Source organism: Anas platyrhynchos, chromosome 1 (genome assembly GCF_047663525.1).
Source record: "Anas platyrhynchos isolate ZD024472 breed Pekin duck chromosome 1, IASCAAS_PekinDuck_T2T, whole genome shotgun sequence".
Lineage (NCBI taxonomy): Eukaryota > Metazoa > Chordata > Aves > Anseriformes > Anatidae > Anas > Anas platyrhynchos.
The window spans coordinates 207,191,689-207,215,509 of NC_092587.1; the positions used below are offsets into that span (position 1 = coordinate 207,191,689).

Consider the following 23,821-nt stretch of genomic DNA (forward strand, 5'->3'; position numbering starts at 1 on the left):
CCTCTCTGGGAGACATTTTTGGATATGACCATAATTTATGTTGTAACTGAAAAATCTTCAGGGTTGGAAATATTTTTAGGAGAATTCCCTACTCTCCTATGACTGCCACAAACAAGGCATGTGCAGTGTCCACCCTGCTCAGGGATCCTGGTTGAAGAGCACCCAGCTTCAGGGAGTCAGAGCAGCTTGGAACCTACAGATGAAATCAGGGCACAAGGAACCTGGATCAGTCCTGTCCTTGGCTGCCCGTACAAAAGCTGTCTGTAATGCATCCTCTGCACACAAGGCACATGAAAGGCAGTGGAGAGCCCTTTCCATCCCAAATTCTCTGCTTTATGGGAGAGCCCCAGACTGCAGTGCCTGCTCAGCCAGGTATCTGGAGAAATCCTCATCCAATAAACAAAGATGCAATTAAAAGCCACCAGCAGCAGGGCATTATCGAAGTGCCCAGGGTCTGAAAGGATTTTACAGCACCACGAGGAGTACGGAGCTGTGTGTCAGGGGCTTCTACCTCTTGTCTTATGCCCACAGAGCACAAACCAGGGCTCTGAGCAGCTGTTGGTTTGCAGGGTGCTGTTGAGCCAGCACCATGAACAAAGGGTGATGAACCACCTGGCACTGGGGACTGCTATTTTAGAGGCTATGGAAAATTTACAGGTGAACTTCTGCAGTAGCTCCAAGCCAGTGCTCTTCAGGTGTTAGGTGGTCACCAGTCAGACCCCACGCAGTCCTGCAGTGGTTATACTGCGTCCAGCAATGGAAGTTGTGCTCCTAGCTCCATCCCAAAAGCACTGGGGTTGTCACCAACTCGTTGTCCCCAAGTAGTGCTAATTGGGTGGGGACTGCACAAGCCCTGCAGACCTCTGGATTATCCCCAGAGCAGCCTTGGTGAATCAGCTGAAGCATCACTGCCCTCCTCCCACCCCTCCACCCCCAACCATATCACAGAATCACAGAATTTCTAGGTTGGAAGAGACCTCAAGATCATTGAGTCCAACCTCTGACCTAACGCTAACAGTCCCCACTAAACCATATCCCTAAGCTCTACATCTAAAAGTCTTTTAAAAATGTATTTTAAAAACGTCTTTTTAAAAACCATGGCAGCATGTGCAAAATCACTGCCTGCTCCTGGCTCCTGAAAGCTTCCCAGGGCCATAGGATCACAGAAACATAGAATCATTATGGTTGGTCCAACTGTCCCCCAAGCACCCATATCACCCACTAAACCCTGTCCCCAAGCACCACGTCCAACCTCTCCTTGAACACCCACAGGGACGGGGACTCCCCCACCTCCCTGGGCAACCCGTCCCAAGGCCTGGCTGCTCTTGCTGAGCAGAAATGTCTCTTTGTGCATGCTGTGTGATTCCACCCAAGATGACCGGTTCCATCACCCTCCCTGGCACCGAGGACAGGCTGAGACCTCAGTGGCCACGGAGGTGCCAGCAGGGGCAAACCAGGTCCTGTCCACCAGGTGTGAGTTTGGAAGTCATCGCCACACCTGGACCGAAAGTGCTTGGTGAGCAGGTCCTGTTTCAGCTTTTTGTGGGACACGATGGAGAATTCGGGACCTCAGAGGTGGAGATCTGCAAACATTGCTGCTGCAAACTTTTTTAGCTGATTTTGTCCTCATTTCCAATGTTTCCGCACTTCCAAGGAGAGCAATGGGCTTACTGGACTGATGTTTCTGCTCCAGAAACCTGCAGAGAGACCCTGAGCAGACTGGGCACTGGGGTCAGAGGAACAGCCGCCTCACGCTGCCCAGGACCCCTGGGGACCAGCAGGGACTTCCCATACATCAGAGCAAACTGATGAAGGCAGGACAGCTTACAAGGATGTGCCATGTATTGCCTGCCAGTTATGAAGTGTACTGGGGATTTTTATTAATTAACATTTGCTAAGACATTATGATGATGGAGGAGAGGTGCAGTAAAACCGTTAAGCTTTGCCACCATAATTTATTACCCACAGCGGTCTGCAGATGAAGGACAATTAATAAAGCACCATTGTAGGAGGCAGCAAAAGGAACGGAAATGTGGTACTTGAACAGAGAACACTTCAGGCTTTGTTCGTGCTGAATGCTGTGCTTATCTCGGCCTCAGTTCGGTGAAGCACTCAAATGCAGCCGAAGAGCATTCTCCATAAAAACGTATGCTTAGAGCTTGACTCAGCACAGACCTGAAGCCTGGTCCCACTGCGGGCTGTGCTTGATTCCCCTGAGCATGGAAGCGTGGTGAGCCTGCCCACACGCTCACTGCGGACTGGGACTGGTGACCCCATTCACCTCCCCTTACGTCCCGAAGTTTCTGAGATTCCATTTACATTGTAGGTGTGCTGCAGCTACAAACAAATTCAGCCAAAATCCCTTCCTCCTCCTCAGGAAAGGGTCCTTGCAGTCCCAACATGCCTACAAACAGCCCACATCAACTGAGCTAAATACCAAAACAAACCAAAACAACAACAAAATAGGTCTGTCGAGAGAAATTAAATTCAAAGTGCAGAAGTTCTGGCTTCACAGTTCCTGTGAGTTATTAAGCTAACATTTTAACCATGTTAGGAATATAAATCTTCCTGATCAACGGGCTAATATCCCATTATGCATGCCCTTTGGACATTAATTGCTGAGCTGGTGATTCATTGACTCAGGGACATTTTCCCATGCAGGCTGCTCCCTGACCCAGCCACCACATCCATCCAGGGCGCAGAGCAGTGCCAGGGCTGGGAGCTCCAAACTGGGTCCTCACCCGCATTAAGCTGTTCCTGGAAAGCCAGAGAAGCAGAAGGGTACAAGGAGTGAACTCGCCTGGTACACACAAAGCCCACCTCTACCTAGCTGACTACTAAATCCAGGTGAAAATGCGGGTACCTGCAGGAATGCCTGCCCCTGAGAGGTTCCCCTGAGCACTGCAGGACCACGCGCTGGAGCGGTCCAAGTGTCAGCGGGTCCTGAGATCGGTGATGTTCTGGTCACTGGGGTGCCGAGACGCAGCATGTGGGCCAGCAGTCACCCATTGCTGTGGATCCCTATGCATTTTCTGTTACTCGTACTTGGTTTGGAAGCTCTTTGAAGCAGGTCTATCGCTTTGCGTCTCATCTGTGCAGCACCTGCCCAAGGCAGTGCCACCTCCTCCCCAACTCCAGGCTGTTGGTGATGGCATGAGGCTCCTCCTGGGCATTTATAAAGGGTCCCTTCACAGCACCACTGCCAGGTATGCTCTGAGCATGCACGCTTGTTGTGCTTAGCATGTACATTTGTTGTGCTTAGCGTGTGCTTAAGTTCCTCAATGATGGAAGGCAAGAAAAGGGAAGCAGTGAAGAAGGCAGCAGAAATATCCACATGAGTCGAACCACATAACCAAGACACCAAGGTACAGAATTGTCTTTTAATATTGACAAATTTGGGTGGCAGATCAACTGCTTCTCGAGCTGCTTAGAAAGGTTTCAGGAGAAAACTGCAGCAGAGGGTTGCTTTGTCAACCAGTTCTTGTTTCCAGGTAGGAAAGCAGAGCTGGAGGAAACCCCTGATTCAGCAAACACGTCTCTTGCTGTCATGAGCTTTCCAGCACCTCACCACAGCCTCCAGTCTGCTGTAACCCCTGCGATTGCCCCAAAGACCCTAAAGCATCTCATTTAAGCCCAAATGTATTCATGTTCTGCCTATGCCAGTTTGCACTCCTGACACATTGCCTTTGAGACAGCTCTGTCTCCTATTAGAAATCGTGTGGGCTGCTCTGTGCAAATATTCTTTCTTTTTGCTGAGAGAGACACAGATGTATTTTGAGGACATTAAAGAAGCTCAGCAATACAAGCAGCTGTTTAACCAGCTCCGTTATCATCACTGAGAGCAAACAGCTCTTAGTGAACGCTTTCATTTCCATTGTGCCTGTCACAGGGTTCCCCAGTTTGATTAAATCAATTTTGCCTGTCACAGGGTTCCCCAACTTGATGAAATCAAAGAATACCCCAAAAAATAATGCTGACAGAGTAAAACACTTTTTTTTTTTGTTTAAAATTCTGAAATTGTGATTCTTTCCCTCTCTTTTGGAGCTCCAGTAATGCTACTGGGATGCCCAGAGCAGAGCAGGGTTTGGGTGGCTGCAGCCCTGCCATCTCCTACATCCTTCAGCCATGAGCCAGCCGGGTCCTGCAGAGCTTTCTTGCTCCTGCTCTCAGCCCTGGGTGCTGGCTTGTGCCAGGCCAGCCCCAGCCACTGGCTCCTGGCCCCTTGTGTGGGGCACAAGATTTTGTGGGGCACATAGACAAGGTGAGCTCTCCAAGAGAGATGCCTCCAGCGTCCAGGCATGCGGCCACCTCTGGGGCAGCTTCCCCAGGTCTGGAGTGGCTTTGCAGCACGGTCAGGCTGTGGGCTTGGGATGCGCCCACTGCCCTTTTGGTCAGGGATAAAAGGATGTTCTGCAGAAACATGGGATGGTCTGGTCCTCTGACACGAGTACACCAGACACTTCTTCAGGTCCTACAGCTGACACAGGGCCAGAGCATGCTGGATCCTGGCACTGCTGTGGGAGCCGGACTGCAGAGTGTGAGCCTTCAGACATTACCGAATTACCCAATTACTGCATTTAAACGACTTTGGCAGCTTCCCAGCTGGGGAAGGTTGTCCCTGGCCAGACTCAGGAAGCCCCTGAGCTCAACAGCAGCACTAAAAAGCGTCCAGACTCCACTGCCTCTGAGTGATGTGTACGAGACACGGAGTAGAAAATAGGTGCAATGTGGAAAGGAGAACCAAGTGTTTATCTCAACTTCCCACCCGGTAAAACACGAAGGAAAGCATGAAGGAAAGGTCTCCAAGCTCTGGTACATCCCCTCCTCCTCCTCCTCACCCCAGCGATGCTAATGTGTTACGGCAGTTTTGGCATTTAACGGCTGAGCCAGCACGGCCACCAGGGCCCTGCCATGAGGCTGACACAGAGGCTGTCCCATCCTGGCTGGACTGTGGCTGCTGCTGTCGGAGTCACCATGGTCCTGCACTTCATCACGACACGACAAAAGCCCACCCTGAAAGTGGTGCAGAGCACGCTGACCTTTCAGCAGGAGACCTGAATTTCCAGCAAGCTTCCCCCCAAGGTCTGCTGTGCTGCCTCCGCTCCCTTCTGCCCATGGGACCTTCAGCAGTGCCCATGCTCACGGCACCGGGACGAGAGCTTCTCCTCTGATGCTGCCACATGAGATTCACCGCAGGGGAAGCAGCGGATGAGTTTGCCCTGAAAGCCTGCATTGTCTTTGCTGAGGAAGGAAGAGGTAAGGAAAAGGGCTCTCCTTGCTGATCAGACTGATAACGAAATTACACTCTGATTGTAGACAGGTGTACAGAACTGCCCTGCTGCTCCTCCACCAAGATCCGGTGCTCACTCTGTGTCTTTGCATCAAGGCAGATCGCCACTGGCTTCAGGTAAAACAAGGTATTACTGACAGCCTTAGGTAGACCTTGGGTAACAAGGCATTATTGATACAACTGGTACATACACCAATGTGAGGAACAACAAAAAGTTCAGCAAAGCTCTTTTGGTGTTCAAGGATAAATTGAACATACTGCAACAACGTGGTGGGTCCTCAGACTGCAGGACGGGCAGGAAAGGATCTCGAAGTGTGCTGTACCTCACTCTGGGCTCTGCACAGTGCAATGTTTTTGTAAAGAGAGAAATGCTCCTATGGGATGTGTGGGGTGTGGGAGACCACTGTCTCTCTGCAGTCCATACTAGAGCCTTGAATCCAGTTTTGGACATTATGGTTTAATGGATGTTTCCTTTAAACACAATAGAGCCCATCCAGACCTCTCAGGGCTCTCAGCGTGTAAACACGTTCAGTAGTGGGAGGTCCTGGGGCAATGCAAGCTGTGCCTGTGAGGACAGGAGGGCAGATCGTTATCCGCCACGGCAAGCAGCGCTGTGACCACCCTGTGCTGGGTGGCTTCCCAGGCTCCGCTCTGATGAGCAGCGAGGTGCTCACGGTCTAGGCACTAACAAGTGAAGGAGCAAACAGAAATGAAGCTGTGGGACAGCAAACAAAACAAGGCAACGGTAAATGAGCAAGCACGAGTCTTGATGCTCCTCGCCTGACCTGTTTGCCCCAGTCTCTGCCAGATGAAGCACTCAGGGACAGCTTCTTTAGGAGAAACCAATAGCAATGGACAGCCTGATGAGCCAAGCTCCTGTTTCCAGAAACCCCATCACCCTCCGCTTCTCCAGAACCTCTTAGGCAAGTCTGTTCCTCCAGGGTGAGAAGAGCTCCTGGCCCTGCAGCCCAGGCCCCATCCTGTGCCCCCCTTCCCTCTGCCATGCTCAGCAGAGGCCCCCCCGGCTGGGGCAGGGGCACTGCCCGGCGGGGCAGAGGAGGCGGACCACGCGCTCCCGGATCGGCCGCGTCCTCACCCCGTACACGATGGGGTTGAGCATCGGTGGGACCACCACGTAGAGGTTGGCCAGGAGGATGTGGACGTGCCCCGGGATGTGGTGGCCGAAGCGGTGCGTGAGGAAGGAGAAGAAGGCGGGCATGTAGAACATGAGGATCACACAGAGGTGGGAGCCGCAGGTGCTCAGGGTTTTGAGACGGGCCTCTGGGGATGGCAGCCGGAAAATAGCCCTGAGGATGAGCACGTACGAGACAGCGATGAGCACGACATCCAGGCCGGAGGAGAGAAGCGCCGTCGTCAGCCCGTACCAGACGTTGGCTCTTATATCGGCGCAGGCCAGGCGGGCGATGCCCATGTGCTCGCAGTAGGTGTGGGGCATGATGTTGTGCCCGCAGTAGGGCAGCCGCTTCAGCAGGAAGATGGGTGGGAACATGATGCAGAAGCCCCGGACCACGGCAGTCACCGCTATCTTCCCAATCACTGAGGGCGTTAACGTGGACGAGTACCGCAGGGGGTCGCACACAGCAACGTAGCGGTCGAATGCCATGGCCAGCAGGACAGACGACTCCACAATGAAGCTGAAGTGGGTGAAGAACATCTGGGTAATGCAGGCATCGAACGAAATTTCTCTGGCACTGAACCAGAAGATTGCCAGCATCTTGGGCACTGTCGTGGTCGAAAGCATGAGGTCAGAAACAGCCAGCATCGCGAGGAATAGGTACATGGGCTCGTGGAGGCTCCTCTCCGTGATGATGACGAAGAGGAGGACGGAGTTGCTGAACACTGCAGTGATGTACATCAGACAGAAGGGGACAGAGATCCAGATGTGGGACTCCTCCATGCCTGGGATGCCTGTCAGGACGAAGGTGATGGGATCAAAGCTGCTTTCGTTGAGCTCATACATGGTGCTGCTGTGCCCACTGTCAGTATGATTCTGCTATCTACAAGAAAGACAACAGGATAAATGCCTGGCAAGCCAGCCCATGCCCACCTCCAGGCATGTTAAAAACTGCATGCAATGTCCTAATTGCAACTGAGCTGTTCATGAGGCCAGGGCCTCGCTTGGTGCATTTTGCTGTATGGAGGGATCTATTCGTTCTTCCCCATCAACCTCATGAACTGTGTCTGCAAGAAAAACATCTCTGTCCCGCCTCTTGCACTGTGCAACAGGCCAGGTCCTATCTATCTCTGCTTTATGCACTATTACAAAAAGACTTGTAAAGTTGCTGTTATTTGCCCAGTCACAGCCTGTGGGCTATGCTCAGATTCGTTGTAGTGTGTGTTCCTTCAGGCAGACAAAATAACAGTGTCTTGATCTGTTCAGATCAGTGGGTAGTTCATTTCTGAGAACTCCTTGTAGAAAATGTTAAAACTGGAATAAAAACTGTGCTCGCTCCAACATGGTTACGTGTCTTGGGTGTGACTGACATACAGCTATCACCTCTCAAACTTCTGCTGGACTTGTTTCTTCCTGAATTTCCAACATAGAAGCATGTTTGTCTATTTGCAAATGATGCAAAGTGCTTTGTTTTTAACAAGGGTACCTTCTGCTCATCCCACAGGAATTACAGAGCCAAAAACTGCAGATGAGGCCCTGGGCAACCTGATCTAAAGGACAGCATCCTCATGGCAGGCAGGTTGGAACTAGATGATTGTTAAGGTCCCTTCCAACCCAAACCATGCTGTGATTCTATGAAAACTGATTTGATTTGGACCAAAGCTAAACCTTCCATCTTCAGACACACTTACAGAGGGTTTTGTTTTTATTCCAACTGTGGGTATCTGAGTGCATGACATGTTGGTGTTTCTCAGCATTTTCATGAGGAAGTTGTCCTCTGAGCCAGAAGTCCAATGAAAACATCAGTCAGTAGAGACCTCTAGCACGTCATGAATATTTAGACAACTACTTCTTCCATTACTAAAGTCATGTAGAATCATAGAATCATATAATGGTTTGGATTGGAAGGGATCTTAAAGATCATCTAATTCCAACCCCCTGCCATGGACAGGGACACTTCCCACTAGATCAGGTTGCTCAAATCCTCATCCAACCTGGCCTTGAGCACTTCCAGGGATGAGGCATCCACAGCTTCTCTGGGCAACCTGCTCCAGTGCCTCACCACTCTCATGGCAAAGAGTTTCTTCCTTAAGTCTAATCTAAACCTACCCTTTTTTAGTTTAGTTTAAACTAACCCCCCTCGTCTTATCACTATGTTCCCTGACAAAAAGTCCCATCCCAGCTCTCCAGTAGCTCCCTTTAGGTATTAGAAAGTTGTTAAAAGGTCTCCCTGGAGCCTTCTCTTCTCCAGGCAGAACAACCCCAACTCCCTCAGCTTATCCTTGTAGGAGAAGTGCTCCAGCCCCTTGATCATCTTTGTGGCCTCCTCTGGACTCGTTCTAATACATCCATGTCCTTCTAGTGCAGGGGTCCCCAGAACTGAACACAGTAATAACTCAACAGAGACAGATAAAGGTAGGATAGATCTAGAATAGTAAATTAAATGAGCCTGGGAACATTCCTGGGCACCTGCTGGTGCCCGAATGCATATGGTCAAAGCAGTTCAGCAAGCCCTTACGCCTCCCCTTTCAGTGGTATGGAAACAGATTTCTCTCACCTGCCAATTCACTGCCTCTGGTTCTTGCCAAACAGGGATGCGGTGTCCCAGGTGCCGATGTGAGCACAAAACAACTCACCCCAGCAGCCCCAGCACAACTGGGGAGCTCAGCCCCAACAGGTACGGGGCAGCAGGGACCTTCCCCATCCTGAGCCACAGCAGGAGCATCAGCCTGGCAGCTTGTGGGCATTTAAACTGCAAGTGCATTAAAGATTAACCACAGGTAACGCTCTTGAGGTGAGTCAAAACATTTCCTGCTTCTCCGTCATTTGCATTGTGAGTGTTTCCATGCTCTCCCTGCCCAGGCACAGGCTGTGTTGCAGGCTGACAGCAGAGCTGGCTGCGTGCCTGCAGCCAGGGCGCTGGTGCCCAGGTCATGTTGTGTCCCCCATGGAGCAGCCACCGTCTTGTTGTGCTGGTGAAACCTCCCAAAATAGGCTCTGAGCTCTGCTTCCCATGCCCCGTGCCTCTGTGGGAGGGGTTCCTCCCTCAGGCTCCAGCCCTTGGTCAATGATCTACAAAGCCTGAGAGTGGCCGCAAGCACCAAGCTGGCTTGATTGCATTGCAAAACAGCAAAGGATGCAGAGCTTTCTGCCCAGCTTGAACTGCTGGACTGAACTGGCACCAACTGGAAACCCAGATACACCAGGACTGCATCATTTATAATACACCGTAACTGCAAAGTCATTTTTAAGTACATGATGGTTGCAAAGAAGGAGCTGGAACAACAGTTCTGTTCAAAGGATGCAAAATAATAATAATAATAAAAGATTATTTTAAAGTCAGATATTGCCTGCAACCAACATGTCCAAGATCCATCAATGCTGCAGAAAAATGGGCCTGAACTCATAGGACTCTATGAACTGATTATTTCTTTCCACCCAGAACCAAAGCAAAATGAGTAATTGTATTTTTTTGGATGAGACCAAGGAGTGTGAATTCTTGGCCTGCAGTGGAGCATCCATCATTTAGCAGTGTCTTGCTCCGTTTCACTGCTGTGGTGTCTCAGGCTCAGAACAAAAGGTAACCGGGCAGGAGCTGCGCACCTCATCCACCCGGAGAACACCCGGCAAGCTCTGTGCGCTGTGCACGCCGTCAGTAACGCCACGCTCAGTCCTGCCGAGTTGCTGCTGGCGTTTGCTAAGGAAGAGGGGTCTGCTCCTGGAGCACTGCAGCAATTCCCAGTTTGGGCAGGGGCTTCCAGGACCACCAGGGCTGGGAGGGGTCAGCCCCACCAGGCAGGGCTGTGCTGCCGCCGGCTGCTGCTGGCCCCTGGGTGTAGGGACGGGGGCACCGAGCACCTCCTGCCATGTCCCAGCTGCTGCCCTGCTCTAAGCAGGACCTCAGAGTGTGGCACCTGAGGATGTCCCAAGGAGACCCCATTTCTGCAGAATGCTCCAAGGCTCCTGAACAGCTCAGTGTCCAGGAGGGCTTGTGCCAGCAATGTGCCCGTTCCCGCTGGCTGCTCTGGTAACGCTGATCACTCTCCCATCAGACCATGCCTTGCACCTTGGCACCTGCACGTGCAGGAGGTCTTCCAAGCACACATGGCAGGTTCACCTTACCAAGGAGCAACAAGCAGCTGGTGAGGTGCACGGTCTGGGGACAATGCTCCCACAGAGCACAGGTGATGCTGCTGCCTCTCTGGGATGTGCCAGTCTGGGATTATCCCCTCATCCCTCCCGTGCCCGGGTCCAGGCAAAGTCCCTGCTTACTGCTTCACTGCGGATGGAGCCTGGGCAGCCTGAGACCCTGCACATCCTGAGACATGGGGATGGAGGTGACATCGGAGCCTCTGCAGCTCCTCTGGGGCACAGAGCTTTGCAGAGGCCATCAGCTGGCATCATGCTGGGGGAATCAAGGCCCTTCCAGCCTTGCCAGGGCTGAGCAGAGCAGGGCTGTGTGCCCAGCTTCCTTCCCAAGACCTTGGCATCACGAAGCAAGTTTCACCTTAAAAGCCCTTTATCTTTGGTGGGATCTTCCAGAGCAGGAAATGAATATATCCTGCTTATCACACTTCGTCTGAAAGGCTTTATTGCCAGAGAAGACAACACTTGAGCAGATCCCTGCATGGACATTGACCCACCCCATCCCTTCAGGACCCTTTGCCCCCTCCAGGCACCTCTCCTCCCCAGCCAGGTAATGCCTCCCCATGGCTTTGGGGTGGAGGGGAGGCCCTGGGCTCCTGGGAGGGCAGTAGCAGGTCACAACAAACACAGTACTCATGGAGATTTTCAAAGGGAGACATGCCCAGAATTAGAAAAAATGCTTTTGTCTCTCTTCGTATGCACTGTGCATTTCAACATGCACCACTCAGATTCCCCTCACTCCTCATTTTAGGAAGGAATCTGCATTATGCCAAGCCAACCATGCCACAAGTTGGGTTTCCTCCAGGGTGGGTATCAGTCTCTTCTACAGCCAGGAACAACAGCTGCCATTCCAGAGCCACCATTTCCCAGTGGAGAGCAAGCACCAGGGTGCCACAGTCAGAGGGACGTGCTGCTCCTGCACCACGAACAGGCGAGCTCTGCCTCTCCTGCCCTCAGATACATCCATTCACCAGCCACCTGCTCTACCGACGCTGCTTCCCCATGCTCAGTGCCAGCAGCTGCAGCACAGCAAGTGGCCGGGAGTCCTGGAATAGCCCCCACCTGCCCAGCCGTGCTGCATCCCACTCCCTTGTGGGCACTGGAAAGGTGCCCAGCACCGGGGCAGGGGGCCCCGGGTGCAGCCTGGAGCCCGGGAGGTGCCCTCTGGGCCCCAGGCAGCACTGCTGTGCCGGGCGGGTGCCGGAGCCCTGGCACAGGCTGCCCAGAGAGGGGCTGGGGGCTCCTCCGCGGGGGCTCCAGCAGCCACTGGGACATGGGGCTGGGCGAGCGGCTCCGCGGGGCCCTGCTGGGGCAGGGGGTGAGCAGCAGCACCCAGGGGTGCCTCCAAGCACTCTGGGATCCTCTGGGGCTGCTCCTGGGACAATGCTCCCTGTCCCAGAATCCAGCACTGTGGGGACAGGGGATGGGGCAAGGGCCCAGGAACAGGGTCAGGGCCCTGGAGCAGATGGTGCCCTGAGGGTGAGCACACAGGGGAGGCTCCATGTCCCCTGCTGTCCCTGCATGGATCATGCACAGGGACATCTGTGGGGCCCCCTGGGTCTGGGCCACAAGGGGCTGGACCAAGAGCAGGGCTGAAGAGCTGCTCTGTGAGTGCTGCAGCCTCTGCAGCCAGCACCGTGTGTACCAATCTGGAGAAACGCTGAGTGCTCAGGAGAGTGGACTCTAGAGGTCTCTGTGAGGTAAGAAATGCTGCAGAGCCAGCAGCCCATGGAGACCCACGGCCCACGTTCAGGGACAGACCCTGCTGCAGTGGGACCATGGCAGCCAAGGCTCCAGCCGCGATGCAGTGCTGTGGTGGGGGACAAGAAGAGGGGGTGAGGGGGCTCCACAGCCTGCCATGACTTGGGGACACCAGCCCCCAGGACATGATCGGTTTCCAAGGCACATGCATCCTGGTGCAGCCCTGCTTGGACCCTCGTACTGTTCGCTGGGGTACCTCCGGTGTGCAGAACACGTTGCAGCGAGCTCTGACTCATCAGGCTTGGGAAGCAGCCTGCGAGCACTGCCACAGCTCCTCGGCTTCCAGCCTGGCTGCTCTGTCCTGTTCCCCGATGGCATGGCACAACCTCACACATGGGCACGTTGACCAGTGAAGATCAGCACGTGGCTTGGGCCCCAGAGGGTTCAGACCTCTCCTGGGGGCTGCCTCTGATGCACTGGAGCATCTCTGCAGCCCCCCGGTTTTCACCCTGGACTGTGGACAGCCCAGGGGCACAGCACCTACCAGAAGGCCCCGATCTACTGCTCCGAACCCCCCCCCCTTCACACCCTCCCACCTTCACTGCAGCTTTGCCCTGCAGCAGGGCTGTGGGGACAGGAGCAAGGCTGGCAGCTTGAGAGCAAGGAGGACGAGGAGGACAGACAGGCTCGGCACAGTCCATGTTCCCTGCCCTCGCTCAGCAGCCTCACCTGCTCACTTTCCCAGGCAGGGCTCAGCTGGTTCCCACCAGCTACACTAACACAGCCCATTGTTTGGAAGGATTTTTAATTATTACTATTTATTGCACAGTCTTTTTTCCTCCCAGCACCTGCAGATCACAAGGCAGGGACAGCAGGCGTGTGACGCTTTCCTTCCCACTCCACGGTGTGCCATGAGCCCAGAAATCACAACACTGCCCTGGGTGAGACTTGGTCCCTCTGCTGTGGCACAGCCCCAGCTAAGGAGAACCCCACTGGGCTGATGCTGGTGCTTTTGATGTTTCTTTTACACATTTTCTCTATAGGGAGGGGAATCATTCACACCTGAAAAGATGCTCAGGAGGAGCCCTGTCTCCTGCTCCAACACCAAAGCTGGGCTTTACTGCTCTGGGGAGCAACGCTGAAATCCTCACTCAGAGCTTTCCCAAACGCATGGTGTTTGTTTTATGTTTGCCTTTTCAGCTACAGAAACTCCCTGAGTGACCACTAGTATGTATTTAACCTTTAAGTGTTTTCTCCATGGAAGAAGAGCACAGTAAGCGAGGGGAGGCAGAACATGATGCTCACAGCTCATAATAGCTCAGCAGCAAACACTGCACATCCTTGAGGTCAAGAGAACAAAGATGCAGAGAAACAACAGCACCGGTGCTCCAGAGATGCTATTTTTGCTTTCAGGATCATCTTCCCGATGAGAGTTTTGCCTGCACGAGGTGGAGAGCACGCAGCGAGAGCGAGCGGATGCTGGGTTGGAGGGCAGGGCTGTAACCAGAAGTTCAGTCTGTTCTGACCTCGGCACTCACAAACTGCCATGGCACATTTATCACCACCCTTACCACGAGCTGCAAAGGTACAAAACAGCAGTTGTGCACTATCGAAAGCAGCCAGCTGATGACATGAAGCTTTTATTCATGCAGCACCAGCAAAGCATCACGCAGCGGCACCGTCCCTCACCTGCATGGGTGCTGTGGCCATGGCTGCATCTGCCTCTTCCTCCCCTCCTGCCATTAGTCTCACTCTTGCCCATGCCTGCAGATAACTCTGTCCTCCTCCCAGCGGGGCCCAACCCAGCCAGGAGCCACAGAGAGCTGGGGGCAAGGCTGAGCTGCTGGACCCCGTCCCCAGGCAGCACCGAGGCTGCCTCCTGCAGGCTTTACTGGCAGCCGCTGTGTGAGCAGCCCCCGGGCAGGGGATCAGAGCAGGACAGCTCTGCAGGGGTCCCCCATGGCAGCAGGCACCAAACTGCCCTCCTGCTGTCAGAGCTGCAGCCCTGCCCCAGCCCCAGCCTGGGGCCAGCAGAGGAGGAGCCCCCAGCCCCTCTCTGGGCAGCCTGTGCCAGGGCTCCGGCACCCGCCCGGCACAGCAGTGCTGCCTGGGGCCCAGAGGGCACCTCCTGGGCTCCAGGCTGGGCCCGGGGCCTCTGCTCCTGGCCCTGGGCACCCCTGGCGAGAGCCTCCCCCGGAGCCAGGCCCAGCTCTCGCAGCCTCTCCTCACGGCAGAGGTGCTCCAGGCCCTCCAGACCTCGGGGCCCTGCTGGGCTCCTGTCCAGCCTCAAGTCCCCGGCAGGCACAGTCACAGCCTTTTATTCACATCCATGAAAGGTGAGCAGTGCTCAGCCTGCTCCTTTCCCATCCAAGCCCATCCCAACCTGCTGCATTCCCTTGCTTGCCTCCTTGGTGGTTTCTTTCTGACAGTGGCCACATAGAGGACAGGGCTGCTACCACAGACATCATCCCTCGGGGCTCCTGAGCCTGGGAATCAGACCCCAGCACTCCCATGCCCCACAAGGAAAGCCACAGCACTGAAAATGGGGTGTCAGAGTAAGAGTCGTGCTGGGGCACGCCGGTGCCATGTACATCAGTGCTGCTGTGTCCCCGAGCCATCCCACGCACCGCTGTCCCACCACGGGCTGCAGCAGCGTAGCTGTGCCTGCAGAGCCAGGGTGCGGTGGTGGCCACTCGTAATGTGCCACGAGGACACAGGTAACCCAGGTAGCTCCAGGCGAATGGTGACAGCTTGCGTCACGCTGAGACCGGAGGGCACTGGGTACACATCCCGAGCCACCTGGATGATTCCTTTCCCCTCCAGTGACTGGATGGGGACAAAAGCACAGAGGAGGGAGAAACTGCCTTCCGGAGCACTGCAAGCAGCATGCTGTGTTCACAGTGCCAATGTTTGTCCAGTGCTGCACGAAACAAGCAGGGTAAACACGGCCTGGGGATCATTTCTGAACACTACCAAGAAAGGCTCCTAATGGATCACCCTCACGCAGGACAAACCTGATTGTATCTCAGACCTGAGCAATAACTAATGATGCTCAGATAACACAGCCCAGATGGCTGCTTGGGTAAGAAATACTGGAAAGAAGATGGGCATCGGAAATCATCTGCTTGCTGATCCTGTTCCACTTCAAGGCATTTCCACTGTCAGGGACACAAGAAGCTGAGGAGGACCCAGCTGGAAAGCAGCGCTGCGCTGGGAGCGGTGCTACACGGTGCCTGCCGTGGTGACAAGCAGCCAGGTCACTTGCTGAAGCACAAACCTGACAGAGGACATCTCGGGCTGCAAGAAGCTCAGCACAAAGCAGCACAAGCCCAAAGGTGGGTGGGCGGCTCCCGGGCCCTGCACGGACCTTGCCATTCAGTGGTGGCAGCACCAAAGTCACTGGGCATCAGCTGCAGCACAGACACCTGGCATGCTGTAGGAGCAGAGCGGGCACTCACCAACCCTGGCTTCCACTACCCAAACCACTGCCGGCAATATCCCCCAGAGTAAAACCCAAGGTCCTCAGGAGAGACAGGGCACAAAGGGGAAAGGTGCTGCAAGGGCCCTGATAGCCTTGGTGGAAGAGTTTGTGTTGCATCAAGCTGGGAGCTTTGCACAGGAGCAGTAGGATCCCCCTTGCCCTGAGTCACAGCGAAGTCGTGGAGGCAAGGCAAGCACCAGGACCTTCCAGCAGATATAGGGCCCTGCAGAGCAGAGCAGCAGGAGGCAGGGGGTGGCCGTGCCCAGGCTGGGAGTCCTGATGCATGAATTCCCCTTCCCAAAGCCACCAGCACAGCCCTGGCCCCCACACCACAGGCAGGCAGTTGGTGTGACACCAGCACAGCAGCACAGCAGGTCTCTGCAGAACCAAGGGTCTGGGGGAGGCTTCCCATGTCCTGGTTTGCGGTGCATCCCATCATGAGCAGCTCCCACATTATAATATTAAGGGTTTATTTTCTCACCAAAAGATACAAACTTAATAACGACCAAATATGTATCCCAGGTTAGGAAGCCATTATTTTTAGCAGCATCCTTATCACTGCTGATCTATCCCACAGCAGAGCTGAAGCTCAGTAAAAGCACACAGGCACTGACATCTTCAGAAGCAGCAGGAATTTCTTGCCTCCATGACATCAGCAGCTGAAATCTCTGGCTGTGGTTCATGGCTTTGTCTCTGTCTCTCACTCTTTGCCATCTTATCTGGTAGTACAGTGGTTTGAGTCCTTTGTTAGGGAAAAAAATGTCCCTGCCACACAGTTAATTTTAGCAACCCATTTTCCATTGTCATTGCCTGAGCTGATTCCAGCACAACAGCACAAACATCCCTCAGCAATGATGTTCTGGAGCCCCCCTGACGCTGGGTGCATGCCCCGCTCACTCTCCAGGCTAGAGCCTTGCCCGTGCCATGCAGCGCCCACGCAGGCTCAGCCTTGCAGCTCAGCTGTGGTCACAGCTTTGGTCGGGTCCCGCAGTGTGACCGAGGCTCTGGAACACTGCACCTCCAGCCAGGGCTGTTGGTGCAGTCACTTCCAGCTCCTGCATCACCCAAATGTTACCCAAGCAGAGTCAGCCCGCACACAAGGGTCATAGGTTGCGTGGTGTGCAGGGTGTACACATCACTGTGTGACCAATCTGTGTGTTTTAACTCTGTGAGAGCACAGGGGAAAAAACTACATGGGCAATGGCCAGAAGAACATGTGTGAATGCTGTGCCCAGCAAAGCACTGGGTGAAAGAGGAGAAAATTACCTGGAGATGGGCACCCAGGGGACTGGGGGACCCTGAGAGCAGGCACAGGAGGCAATAGGTGCCCACTGGAGTGGGGAGGCTAAGGGTATGAAGGCATGACAGATAACAGGTTATCAGGAAGTGCAGTGATACACCTGCAGCCAAAAGGGACAGAAATTGAGATGAGACTGCTCCATGCCTGGGACGCCAACAAGGACGAGCATCCCTGGTCTGGAGCCTGTGTGACTGGCAGCTGCCACGGGGGGCTTTGATCTTCTGTTTTTAAACACCTAAGAAAATAAAGCACAGCATAAGAAACAACAGATCCCAGCAGGACTTAGCACTCGCTGGGGTGAGTCCCTGTCTCCGCTGAACTTGATTTTTAGCATTCACAGCAGAAACCCAGCATGATGTAAATGTCAAGAGAGCCTGTGCAGAGCTGGCTGGACCCTGGGCTGACTCCATACAACAGATTTGCTGCCCCACGGTCCCCATATGGAGGAGGGCAAAGGAGGCTGAAAGCTGCCGGATCCATTCCAGGTCACTGGTGGGAGAAAACAAAAAATCTGAGGGTTGGGCTTCCTGTTTGACCAAGTGAATTAATGCCAGGACAAGTGCAGTAGGGAAGGACCAGGCTGCAGGGGCCAGCACCCACCCCCAGGTCCCAGGGCACCAAAGGACCAAGGCCAGATGGGGCAGGGAGCAGAGAGAACTTGAGCCAGGTCTGGTCAAGCCTGGGCAGAGGAAAGAGGAGAGAAAAAAGAGGAGAAATACAGGAGAGACACAGGGATGCTCAAACTGCAGCTCGCCACAGGGCAGGCTGTGAGTGAGCCATGGGGCCACTATACGGATGGGGACATCTCATCAGGCTGCAGGTCCCGGGACGGGAAGGAGGAGCTGCTGCAGGTGATGCTGGGGGCTCTGCAGCGGCAATGTCTTAGACCTGAGCAGGGCTGCCATCCCCTCCTGCCCATCCCTGGAGGATGCTTAGAGCCAAGGGAGAGACACAGGGCTCTTCTCTTCTGGTGCTTCCAGATACAGGTGATTAAACGCAGATCTGACAGTTAACAGTATGGGTGCTGGAAGCAAATCCACCTGGCCAAGGAAGCAGAGGGGAGTGCAGAGAGGAGAAAACCTCCGAGCTACAAATAATAATCCTGAAATAGTAACTGCTTCCCACGTGGAGGAAGGGCAATGTGCTGTGGGTGGGAGCTGGCAGAATTTGTGGGTGCATGGAATAAAGAGAGGTTTGCCTTTGCTCTCATCATAATGGGTGTATCTGCCTGTCTTGAGGCCGTGGCTGTCCTCCAGCCATCCCACGGAACAGCCAGCACAGCCCTCCTGGGCGAGGTGGGAGGCCATCAAACTGTGGGAACTTCTCACAAATCTCGTGACATCTGGCATTTTTTATTATGTGACAGTCATGGTTACGTTAATATGCAAGACATCAGAGTGTTTAGACCTTGTGGCTGATGATAAAAACATTTTTTCTTTGTCCTTCTGCTTTTAATCTCAACCACGTATTTGGCTTGCAGTTTAAGCTGTGCTCCCTACCCCAGCATTTTCTGGGATGTGGATTTTTTGGCTCCTGGCTCATGCTAAGCCTCCACCTGCCTCAGCCCGACCAAGCAGTCCTTCTTGCTCAGGCAGGTCGCCACCCAGGTTCTCTGTCTCATGCACAGCAGGCTCCCAGACATGACACTCAACGGGGAAAAAGCGTGAGGTGGAGCCAGCGTCCAGGTGCTGCAGTGGTGCAGGTTTGCGGAGCTGAGCCCTCGCCCCGACGGCTGCCCACAGACCAAGCCCCCCATCCCTGGGCACGGTGCCTGGGGCAGCGTACTGGGAGGGGAGAAGCAGCAGAGCTCCAAAAGCAGAGCCTTCATCTGGCCAGCTCAGGCACCAACACCAGGAGTCCATTGCTGTGGCCAGCTGCTGACACCCCCAGGGTATGCAGAGCTCATGGGATTGCTCCTCCATCGCCTCCCCTTCCCCAGCACACTGGGAGCCAGCAAGGACCAGTCTGCAGATGGGGCTCGGGTGTGAATCAAGCTCAGGTGTATGCAGTGGTCCCAACGTAGTCCCAAAGGTAACACCTTGCCCTGGGTCCTCAGCAGCTCTCTTAAAACACAGTCCTGTGGCTGATTCGGTAGACCCAGTGTGTCTGCCAATATGCCAAAAATCTGCTTGAATCTGCCCCAGCTGTGTCCCAAAAAGGGACCCAAGCCCTTCCCTTCCAGCAGAGGGCTGGGAGCTGAGACACTCACACATTTTGGATAAATGAGGCAAACCAGCACCTTCCAAATCATCCCGGAGCCCAGGCTGACACACGAGAGGGCAGCAGGCCCCGATGTGGGTGACGAGGTGTTTGCCTGCAGGAGGGAGGCCAAGGGCAGGGGGCAGCCCAAAACCTCCCACAGGGGGCTCCCCATTGCTCTGGTGGCTGTCAGAGGGCTGCCCCCCTGCGCTTTGCTTTCTGCTTTCACTGCACCTTCCAGGAGCTGGGCTCCGTGACCCTGCTGGGTCCCCTCCAGCTCGGGATATTCTGTGATCAGCACAGTGCGTGGGGCCATAAATATCTACACCTGAATCCACAGAAAGTGGATGGTGTGGCAACACGACAGCCCCACAGGGGAAGCCTCGTGGTATGCAGCCGTGTGTGAACTGCTGCCCTGGCAGGTGGCGAATTACCTGCAGCAGATATTTCCACAGCGTACATGAGAAGAGTTTTGTAAAACTGCACACATGTGACTCGTGCTGAACACGAAGCCCTGCTCTCTGCTGGGTGCAGACCGAGGGCAGCAGCATACGGGGCTGCATCCCCCCACAGCATCCCTTGAGCCAAGGGGGGCTGCAGCCCCCTTCCTTCTGAGGTTTGTTTTTCAAAAACCTGTCCTTATTTCTGCCTGGGCAACACAGAAATCTCAGCTTGACTCAGGGCAGATGCAGAGCAGCCAGAAGGAGACGCGTGCCTCTGTAATTATTACTTACAAGATGAATGTATTTGGTGAGCCCCTCCGTGAGACACAGCACCGCCGCAATGACGGTTCGGCAGAAGTCATTTTCCAGGCACACCTGCGTGGTGCAGAGATGCTCCCATGAGCTGGAGGGTGCCTGCTGGCAGTCCTGACAGCACCCTCCCCAGCACACAGCAGGTCACAGTGGTGGGCTTGGTGAAATTAGAGCCATAATTTCATGTTTTAAGGGGGCTGCAGCACCCAGCCTGCTGCTGGGACTGTGCCTGTGGGCTCCTTGCTCCGCCTCTGCCCACGGCAAATCCTCCCCAAAGCCCTCAGCAGCCTCTGGTTCTCCCTGGCTGCCTCTTTGCACCAGTGTGAACACAGGCACTGTGAGGGCAGCGCTTTAAAGAGGAATTTTAAGAGCCAAACCTTCTCATTAGTTAATTCAGCATGTTTAAACTGGCTTGTTCAAGCACAATGTTAACTTGTGTTCTGTTTCAAATGGCACTCTTGGTTTGCTCTAAGAGTTAAAAATGTCACCAGTTTTTGGTGCTTTTGGTGTAATTACTTCTGGTGCTTGCTGTAAACACCACTTGTTTTCATTTTCATTGCAATTTTTTTGCACTTCTTTAAGCAGCTTAATCACAGCACATTATTGTTCTGGGGTTTGTTTTTATTTTTGCATTTTCTGCTGATATCTGATTTTTCCTCTTAACACATACTGTTCTTCTCCTACTTCATTATCTGCTAATTTACAGTCAGCCTGAGTAGCTCAGGGTGGCGCAGAGGAGGAACAATCCTGGGAACTGCAGAGGGATCCTGCAGGACAGCAGGTTTCACGACTGCAGATGAGAGCCAGTCTGCATAAGCACAACGTGATGCATGTGAGGAAGAACAGCCCCAAATTCACGTGCAAAACCAATCTCGGGCACCAGTCCCTGCTGGAGATGCTGTGTGTGCATCCAGGCATGGGGCAGGGTCACCAGGGCATGGGTCCCATCTGGAGCTGGATGCAGCCCCACAGAGCAGGGACATGGGGTGTGCATAGTCAGACAGGCATGCAGTCATCACTGCTGCCTGGGAACCCCAAAACTGGGGGCTGGGGCAGTGCAAGAGGCAGCAGGGGAACCCCCGTCAGATACCGGGGAGAGCATCTTCCTCATGCAGGGGCTGAGCAGAAAGCCCTGCTTTCTGTGGCTGCGCCCCGGTGCCCTGGCACAGCCAGGCAGCCTGCAGGGAGCAAACCTGCAGGGAATGGAGAGCCCGTGACACAGCGAGGGCCGTGCTCTGCTCCGGCACCCTGCCCGCAGGGAGCGTATCGGCTGCGATGGGCTCAGGAGGTGCCTGGAGCGGACAGAAGCCTGGGGAAGCTCCTGGGAGGGGAGTGCAGGGGAGCTGCTGGCTTCTGCTCCCCAGCAGCCGATGGCAGGACGCAGGAACAGCACTGAGCTGCACCACGGGAGGGTTGGACAGGGCACTAGGACATTTTCCTCTACTGTGAGGACAGAAGCACCAGAACAGGCTGCTAGCAAGGTCGTTGGTGTCCCAAGCCTGTCACTGCTCAAGAGGCATTTGGACAACGCCAGCATTAGTGCTTTAACTTTTGGTTAGCCCTGAAGTGGTCAGGCAGGCGGACTAAGCGTCTCTGCAGGTCTCTTCCAGTTCTAATCCTAAAAAGCCTAAAGCTGCACGTGCCTGCCCTGTTCATGATCCTTCCTCAGGGGCCATGCCTGGTGGATTGCAGGGCTAGAGAGACCTTTGGCGTGAAACTCCACGTTCAGCCTTACCATCTGACAGCATGAGAAGTGGGAGAGTTCTCAGGACCCTCTGTGAGCGTTGTCCCCACGCAGGAACCACGCCGAGTCTCTGTGCTCCAGCAGTGGCAGTGCAGGGACACCAGCAGCAGCAACACCTCTGCCACGGGCACACGGGGTGGCAGAGCTGAGCGGGCACTGCCAGGCAGCACCCTCACGGGGCAGGAGCTGTGACTGCAGCACAGCGGCTCAGAGAGCCCGCAGCAGCGTGGGGGTGCCCCTGCACATCCCCTCTCCCCGTGTCATTTGCAGGATGGGCTGCATGTGGGAGGCTGATGGACAAACCCGTCCAGGACCTGACCCTATGCTGTCTTGAGCTGTCCCCAAGAGAAGATGCATATTGTCCCCAAGGGTGATGGACATTGTCCCAGGAGATGATGGCTATGGCCCCAGGAGATAATGGACATCGTCCCAGGAGATGATGGACATTGTCCCCAGAGGTGATGGATATTGTCCCAGGAGATTATGGATATGGCCCCAAGAGATGATGGACATTGCCCTAGGAAATGATGAATAATGTCCTTCACCTGTCTTAGGAAACATTTAGCAGCTCCCATGATGGGACCTGAAGGGCTCTAAAACTGCAGGCTCCCAGCCTGTTTGGCTTTCACCCCACCTGGCAGCCTGAGGTGCTTCAGTTCCCTATGAAGGGCAGGGATGGGGACTGGGATGGGGACTGGGACGGGGACGGGGACGGGGACGGGGACGGGGACGGGAACGGGGATGGGATGGGGATGGGGATGGGGATGGGGATGGGGATGGGATGGGGATGGGGATGGGGATGGGGATGGGGATGGGGATGGGGATGGGGATGGGGATGGGGATGGGGATGGGGATGGGGATGGGGATGGGGATGGGGATGGGGATGGGGAGGGGAGGCCACCATGGCCCTGTTACTCTTGTGCTCATGCTTCCCGTCCCCAGTGGAGGGGACACTTGGTGGCTCCAGGTCTTTCAGCAATTCAATATTCTGCAAAGTTGAAAGTGTCATAATTTGCATTATGCCTGAAATTTCTAATAGCCAGTGGAAATTTAATCATGTAATAATCAGGCTGTTAAGCTTCATATTCCAATAAGTGCTGAGGTTGTTATCTCCCAATTACTGCAGCAAATTTTAATTAGTCCAGAAGGTATTATCTAAAAATCCATTCACAGAGAAAGCTGTGTCCCAGACAGCGAGAGGCCTGGGGCGGTGTCGGGGCACTGGGATTGCTCAGCCCTGGTGCTGAACCAGGACCCTCCTGCAGCTCTGTCCCAGCAGCGGCAGCTCTGTGACAGCCCCGTCTGTCTGTCCGTCTGTCTGTCTGTCTGTCTGTCTGCACTGCTCTCTGGGTGCAGGGAGGCACAGCTCAGGGCTGGCCACAGAGAGCGTGGCAGTTCCAAGGTTCCCGGCGGGGTTCACTCTGTAGGACTTGCAATAAGAGCTAAATAAGTGACCTCACCCACGGTTTGTTTTGCTCCCATCCCGATGAAAACAGAATCTCCCAGTTGCTGTGCAGCTGCCCAGGCACAGCACCCTCGCTCTGCTCATAAACAACCCCGTGAGAAGGTTTCCACGTGCCAGTGACCGGAGCGGTGGCTGCTACCACAGCCAGCACCCACACCCGACCCCAGCTCCTGCAGCCACCGCTGGGTAGGGATGGGGAGAGGCGAGCCCAGAAACTCTCCAGTGCCCCGAGCCACTGCAAGCCATGCTGAGTGCCACGCTGAGCCCACCCCGAGCCCACCCCCAGTCAGCACCACGGTGCTTGTGGGTTGTCCTCTCTGAGGCATCTTGGTAGGGAAATTTTGGCATATGAGCACATACTTTGGGGGCAAATCAGGTATTAAATAATGTACCTGCTGGCGCAGGCTGGTCATTTCCACAGTGCGTGTTCATGTGTCGCTCCCACCCTGCCCTGCCCTGCTCCCTACCAGCAGTGGCAGTGAGACCCCCCCAGGTGTTTCCCCTCCCTGGGACACCACCAGGGCGCAGACCCGCAGTGCTCTCAGCACCCACTGCCCACCGCAGCAGGCAGCATGCCAGGGGCTTGCAGACCCCAGGCCAAACAC

General features: G+C 54.7%; 1 protein-coding gene across 1 annotated transcript; it reads right to left on the reverse strand.

Annotated features, from left to right (window-relative positions):
• Nucleotides 1-3,366: 3,366 nt before the first annotated feature.
• Nucleotides 3,367-9,171, reverse strand: LOC101798339 (olfactory receptor 52B2). Its single transcript, XM_038178953.2, has 2 exons — nt 8,983-9,171; nt 3,367-7,308 (listed from the first exon to the last, which is right to left on the reverse strand). Exon 2 carries the CDS (start codon nt 7,269-7,271, stop codon nt 6,297-6,299), a length of 975 nt encoding a protein of 324 aa, XP_038034881.2. The 5' UTR covers nt 7,272-7,308; nt 8,983-9,171; the 3' UTR covers nt 3,367-6,296.
• Between the last annotated feature and the right edge of the window lie 14,650 nt (nt 9,172-23,821).